We start from the raw sequence: 7,084 nt of genomic DNA, 5'->3' as shown, positions 1-7,084 counted from the left end.
TTGTGGAGGATGATGCCTTTGTCAGATCCTCCTCGCGTTCCAGCTTCTGTCAGGGTGCGGAACGCGGTAAGGCTGCCGTAGAGCCTCCATGACTGGGATTAGGAGCTACTCCGTAAGTAGATTAGCGGCCGCGGCACGGAATAACGTTGCGGAACAAGCAGATGGCCTACAGAGAGACGATTCGTACGTCAAAAATTTACGGGTTGATCAGTTATATGTTTCTATTCATCTACAACGAGCTAAAGAGTTAGGTATATGCGGAAATCTCTGTAGTTTTCATTGTACTATACGTCAAGTCATGGAATTATGAAGTTGCTGGAAATGCTCCAGACAAGCGTCTTTGAACGCCAAGAATGACGCAGTCTCTTGCCCAAGCGAAAATCGTGACACACCCGGAAGTTCGAGAACCCCCACCAAAGTTTTTGCCCGCCTCAGGAAATAGACCATTTCTACCCCTCCGTTCTTCCTCTTCCAAAGTTTATTTGTCAACATTCGACGAACTTCGTTTGCGACACATTCGCCCCCCAAACCCATAGATAACAAAGTCAAGCGTCTACCGAATATCGTCGCTTTTTAATCTGTCTTAGAGAAGACCAAGGTCGCCCGCTCGTGCGTTTGAAATTTGAAACTTCTGATTCAAATCGCATCGCTCTCACATTTGCCTTCACTCATACAACAGTTCGCGTTTAAACGACAACAAAATGGCTTCTATTACCGCCAGCAGAGCACCTGCTGCTGCGCAACCAGACGTGTCTTCGACTCACCCATATACCTGTAACACTTGTCAAGTGGCGTTCAGAAACAGTGAACTTCAACGGGGCCACATGAGAAGTGACTGGCAGTAAGCTTCTGTGATAGTATTGCGGAGTGAGTGGAACTGACTTTTTCCCATAGCCGATATAATCTGAAGCGTCGCGTCACTTCCCTCCCACCCATCTCCTCTGAAGTCTTCACCGAGAAGGTTTTACAGGCACAAGCATCAAATACCGCCGCCGCTTCAAAGGCAGCTTACGAGAAGACTTGCACCGTCTGTGCAAGGACATATTTCAGCGAGAACGCCTATCAGAACCATATCGGAAGCGCAAAACACAAGGCAAAATTGGCTTACGCTGGCAGTCAAAGCGTGAACGATGATGCAAGCTCAGTCATGAGTTCTACTTTCTCCCTTGGTGAGCCGGCTGTAGTAGGGGAGGATGGTGATTCAGAGGAAGAAGATAGCGTCAGTGCAGTTGCGGACGGAATCAAGAATGTTGGGCTGAAAAACACACCTTCGGTAGCTGGGTCATCAAAATCAGCTGTCGAGCAAGAAGGGTCCGACCAGACGGCTTCCTCTGTGACGGCAGCAGATGATGAGATACCCCGTGAGACTGCCTTGAAGCGCTGCCTCTTCTGCAACTACGAGTCTCCTTCTATGGAATTGAGCGTCAACCACATGGAGAAGATTCATGGCATGTTCATTCCCGAAAAGCCTTATTTGGTCAATTTAGAAGGATTGGTCGCCTCGTTACACGAAAAGATATACGAATATCACGAATGTTTGTACTGCGGCAAGCTGAAGCCTTCGGTCTTTGGACTTCAGACACATATGCGCGACAAGGGCCATTGCAAGATCCCGTTCGGAACGGAAGATGAGCAACTTGAGATTGGAGAATTTTACGACTTCACAAGCACCTACTCTGATGTCGAGGACGAGTCAGATGATGAAGGCGAGCTACCTGGAAAGAAACAGAGTGGAGGTGTAAAACTTGGTGCTCGACGTAAGCCCAAGGTAGCAGATGAAGATGGTGACGAGGAGATGGAAGAAGGCGACGGCTGGGAAACCGACAGCTCAGCATCATCACTTGACTCAGCCGATCTTACAGCAGTTCCTCTCGACCAGCGCCAGCATCAATATGATAAACTCCATGAACATCCTCACCACTCTCATACCGATCCTCGCCCACACCACAACAAAGATGGCTGGCATTCGCACGCCCACAAACACAACCACGCCGCTTTTTACACCGATTACGAACTTCATCTTCCTTCTGGACGAACTGCGGGCCATCGTTCGCTGAATAAGTATTATAGACAGAACCTTCATAACCATCCATCGGCTGCTGAGAGACAAGAACAAGAGCAATTGCGTCTCGAGGCCGGATCTTCTGATTCAGACGAGACGATGGAAGGTGGACAGGTTGCGCGCCAGAATGGAGAGCGTGGCAGAGCTATCACGAGTCGGGCAAATGGTGGACTTGGAATGATCGGTGTTAGTGATGAAAAGAGGCGAGAAGTGAAGTTGGAAGAGAAGAGAGCTAGAAAGGTGGAACAACGCGAGCAGAGAAAATTCCAATGGGGCAACAACAAACAAGGCAATTTTCAAAAGCATTTCAGAGTAAGTTCTTCTGTCAATGTTGTCGCTTACTTGGTCGCTAACAAAATTTTAGGATCCTTTGTTGCAGTGATCGACGATACCAAACGTGGCTGTTCTTTTTTTATACGGCGCATTGGCCACGATTAGAGCATTAGAATCCCGAAGATCTGGGAAGGGGCATTGCAAAGGCTTGTAGCCAATCGTGTCTCAAGGTATTTGAAATACACAATAGAGGCTCTTGAGTCGCCCGATTACTGGTGTTTTTGTGTCGTGGGACTTTCTGCCCAGTGATTATTATTCTGCCTCGGATTTCAGCACCCAATCTATCACTACTATTCTGAAGACTTAAGCGCGCACGAGTGATTGACAGGAATTGCCATCCTTTTCGTATCAGCAATTCAGCCTCGGTGATATACCCAACGCATATTGAGGGCTTTGAATAGACCCGAGTAGGTGATGGAACTGAATGCGACTCGACTGGTGTGCGACCATGGTGGCTAAGCTCTACCTATGTAGGAAACATGAATGACTCTGCATATGCAAAAGTATAGAATCAGAATACCGAGATAGGTGATGAGGAGAGTTAATTATGAATGTTCCAGAGTTGCCCATCCGGACATTACCCAACGCGACTGCGGCTCTAGACCCTCGGCGGACATGTAGACGGTGTAGTGAGACAGATGGATGGATTGTGATTCGACGATTTTGACACCGACTTTTTTATTTCCTCTAATGTTTTACAGTACATAGAGCATCCTAAAACACCGCTTAAAACTGAATTGATTGAGACAACCAACTTGTGCTGAGGTATAATTCAAGCTAATAGGTTAGTCAGAGGTTACTGCCACTTACCGTATCTCGTCCACTGCAAGACCCTTATCCCGATAATGATCCCAATGATAATTATGCTGGGCGCAACACAACAATGAGTAATACAGTTACATCTAACAGCACTGCAGCAGTTTCACAAAGATCCATACGGAGGATTCAAGCACACCAGTCAATGCAGGGAATGCGGGAAGCTCTGCGATGGCGATTGTCGACTCTGAAGTTCGTGTCGTGTCTCCCCTAAAATAACCGATAACCACTGGGGACGTAGCGGGATGGATCCCTCGTAATCCCTGAAGCCGAATCAGTGGCCTTCACTGCCCTCCACTTGCCGACCGCCTCCCAAGACGGGATGAGAGAGCTGCAGAACCCCTTGAATTCTATCTACACAACTCCCTCCAGTACAAACTTTGTCTCCCACCACAACCACGATCCTTTCCGCTTCTACTTTCTTTAATTGACCCTTCATGCCCCTCCAGTTTTTCTTTTTCAATCATCCTCAAGCAGTTTCCTTTTCACATTCTTACAACCCCTCATACCAATGCGACAGTAAAGCCGCTCACAGGGCGCATACGAAGATATGACCGAACAGATGGGAACCCCTGGTTCGAACGCAGATACCTCAGTCAATGGAGGCAAGGCCGGCGCATCCAAAGACAAAGCATGTCCCTTTTGTCACCAGCAATTCACTTCTTCCTCCCTAGGACGGCATCTCGACCTGTACATAAAACCGAAGAACCCCAAACCTCAAGACGGTGTACATGATGTGGACGAGATTAGGAAAATGCGAGGGGGAATTACGAGGAGACAGCCGAGAAGTTCCACGTCGAGACGAGAAGGGTCTGCATCAGCTGGCACGCCCAGTGTGGCCGACAGGAGGAGTCCTCGTCCTGACTCGGGGCGCGAAATGAGATCACCAAGTACGAGGAGAGATGATGAGCAGGCAGAGCGTCCACCAGCGCGGAAGCCGGGCTGGCATGTTAACATGCCTACTTGGGAAGCAACGGGGGTGATGAACGTTATTCCAAATGTCAAAAATGGAGAATCATCAAGGAGTGGGGACGATCTTGAGAGGGATGGTGGTAGGAGGTTGGAAAATAGACAGCGATCTGTGAGCAAGCAGATGCTGGCGAAAACGACCTTTGAGCAGAAACAGAAGATGATGGAGGCGCTGGACAACGCAAAGGCTGCAGAATTGGCGCTGCGCGAGCTCGTGGGGGCAGTCCGAGCAGCTAGGTATGTTTACTGGTGATAAGAGAGGATTTATCTAACAGGTACAGAACTCGAGTTGACGGACCACCAACATTCGACTATGACCCCTTAACTCTCGATTTCCCCGCGCTTTGCCTTCGATGTCTACCTCCACCTCCTACACTATATCAAACCATTCCAATATCCACCTCCTCTTCATGGTCTGTACAACCACCCGATGACCAACAATACATAGCTTTACGGGAACACTTTTCCAAGGAATTCAACAGATTCCGAGTGGCATGTTCACTAGGTCGCGTACCTATGGATGATATGTCATATCCTCCTTCAGATGCATTCGAGACTTTAGATGAAGCTGCAGAAATGACAGCGAGGGCGGAAGCAGAGGCAAACGAGTTCGAAACCCGAATATCAACACATTTACATGCGGTATACGCCCAATGGAATTCATTACAGCCAGCCAGACGACAGGAAATATGGATGTTGGAAATGGCCCGTGGTCTAGGCCGGAAATCCGAAGACATTTCGAAACTTAAAAAGGATTTGGAAATTAGTCATCAGGAAACTGCGCATCTCAAGATCCAGATAGACGAACTCAATCGACTGCAATATCCAAGAGAATTCAGACTGGTGTCTCCCACTACCGTCCCAATTTCAGGCGAGCTCATGCACAGATTAGGCGAGTTCACAACGACGAAAAAATTAGTCGGATATAACCTGGAAGACAAACACATGCATCTAGATACCCTCGTCAGCCGGGCCATGGAACGCTGGAAAACCGTCGTCAAAGAAGCCCGAGGTAATGGCAACAGTCTCGCCGCCCAACGCTCATTAAGCGGGGAATCAGCACCATCAACCGCATCCGCCCCGCCTACCATCCAAACACCTATCACCCCTATTCCACAACCTCCACCGAAGACGAGCCAAGATCAGATCCCTAGACAGCCGCTAGCGCAGACCAATGTTCTTGATCTGGGAAGCGATATCGATGCCGATGCCGACGCCGATATGGATGATGATGACTCGTATATGGATCTTGCTGATCATGTCGCGCCTGCGATACAGACAACTCAAAATTTTAGACATAATGAGAGGTTGGAGGCGCCGGTTGTTCGGAATGGGTATGTGAGGATTGGTGCGTAGAATACCCGAGTTGTGCGAGGTTCCTGCGTTGGGGGACAGACTGGGGGGGTGGAGGTAGGAGTGATTGAAAGTTATGTAAGTTAGAAAGATGGCTTCGGAATATGAGAATTGTAATTATGCGATGTACTTTTGGTCTACGGACTAGGGGTTTTTTTTAAAAGGGATAAGGATTGGGGCATGGGATTGGTGAAAGGTGAAGAAGGCACAGAGGGGAGGGAAAAGTTAGATGAGATGAGTTGGGAATACCCATTTTGCATTCTGCTTCACCTTCTATTTTGTTTTGTGGATCAAGGTTAAGGTAGGCAGAAGGTTAAGCATGGTGATTTCGGCGCTCTCATGCTATAGTAAGAAAGACCATTTACGCTTCCATGGGGTTGCCCATCTAGGTACGGGTGAGTTTTGTTGATAAGGACATCACGATTCTCTGGGTTGGACGTCAATCTCTCGTGCCACTCCCGAGCTCGTTTCTCGTATGTTCCCGCTTACGGTATAGACACTATGCTGGATGCTGGGAGTCTGGTGTGCGTGTCACGAACGTTGTATGCCATTCCACTTCACACGTACTTGTGTTTTGCAGGGGGTGGTATACGCGGTATTTAATGTTTGGGGCGGTGCTGGCACTACCTTCCCTATGTAGGTAGGTATCTTTGTCTTTACACGGAAGTTTGGAGTTTGGAGGGGCGATGGCGGGTTTTGAGGCTGTGATGGGAGTGGGTTTGGGGTTTGGACTGCTGGTGGGGGTTGCAGTATGCGTGATGACTGTACCCCCCTCATGCTAGACTTTCCAGACGGGATGTTGCACGTAGAGGCTTCATACTACTGGCGCTATTTGTTCTCTGGTCGTGCATGCGGGTAGGAATACTTCCGTTATGCGTGGAATGATGCTTGTTCAGCGTGGAAACGTGGGAAGTGGAAAGCGTGGGTTGCATTGCATACCTAGGCAAGTGGCAATGATTGAAGGGTGTGGGAGTGAGGTGAGTTGGTGGGAAGACGGGTTTTGGGAAAGGTGGTACTAGGAAATCACGTAGACGGACAGCGTGATATTTCTTCCACTACACGTTCTGAAAGCCACGATGGTGATACACTTCCTACCTTTTAACCCACAAATACATCGCTCCAAAATCGACCCACTACCCTACGAAACAATCTTAGCCCCGTCTTAATCGAACAGCCGGCAAAATCAAAACGTGGTAAAGTAGTATCGGGGTCCAGCCTAGCAGGGCAGGAATGTATAGAGCGCTAGATGATTCGACGAACAAGATACCCTTAAAAATAAGGTTACCTCGAGAGGGTTATGTAAGAGGCGTGGCAGCGTGGTCATCCATCATCCACGGACTCATCCAACTCTGCAAAGGCAACCGTATACAGCATATCAATAGCCCTGAGTGTTTCCCCGAAAACCACCAACAGACTGTTCTAAGCGAGGAAGAACGTAGGATGCGTATCCTGGAGCCCACGCGGTGCGATGGGGATGAGAGTTCGTATATGTGCGTATAAGGCGTGTGGTCCCCGAGAAACGTGGTTGTCCCCGCTAATAACGAAGTTTAG

General features: G+C 48.7%; 2 protein-coding genes across 2 annotated transcripts; both read left to right on the top strand.

Annotated features, from left to right (window-relative positions):
- Positions 1-701: 701 nt before the first annotated feature.
- On the top strand, positions 702-2,444 carry GLAREA_01303 (C2H2 and C2HC zinc finger; the record flags this gene model as incomplete). The annotated part of the gene is made up of 3 exons (XM_008088519.1): positions 702-841; positions 895-2,374; positions 2,427-2,444. The coding sequence occupies 3 exons, from the start codon at positions 702-704 to the stop codon at positions 2,442-2,444; spliced, it is 1,638 nt and encodes a 545-aa protein (XP_008086710.1).
- A 1,317-nt stretch (positions 2,445-3,761) lies between these two features.
- On the top strand, positions 3,762-5,536 carry GLAREA_01302 (uncharacterized protein; the record flags this gene model as incomplete). The annotated part of the gene is made up of 2 exons (XM_008088518.1): positions 3,762-4,417; positions 4,462-5,536. The coding sequence occupies 2 exons, from the start codon at positions 3,762-3,764 to the stop codon at positions 5,534-5,536; spliced, it is 1,731 nt and encodes a 576-aa protein (XP_008086709.1).
- Between the last annotated feature and the right edge of the window lie 1,548 nt (positions 5,537-7,084).

The sequence above is a fragment of the Glarea lozoyensis genome, assembly GCF_000409485.1.
Source record: "Glarea lozoyensis ATCC 20868 chromosome Unknown GLAREA7, whole genome shotgun sequence".
Classification (NCBI taxonomy): domain Eukaryota; kingdom Fungi; phylum Ascomycota; class Leotiomycetes; order Helotiales; family Helotiaceae; genus Glarea; species Glarea lozoyensis.
This window is presented reverse-complemented; position numbering and strand designations above follow the sequence as displayed.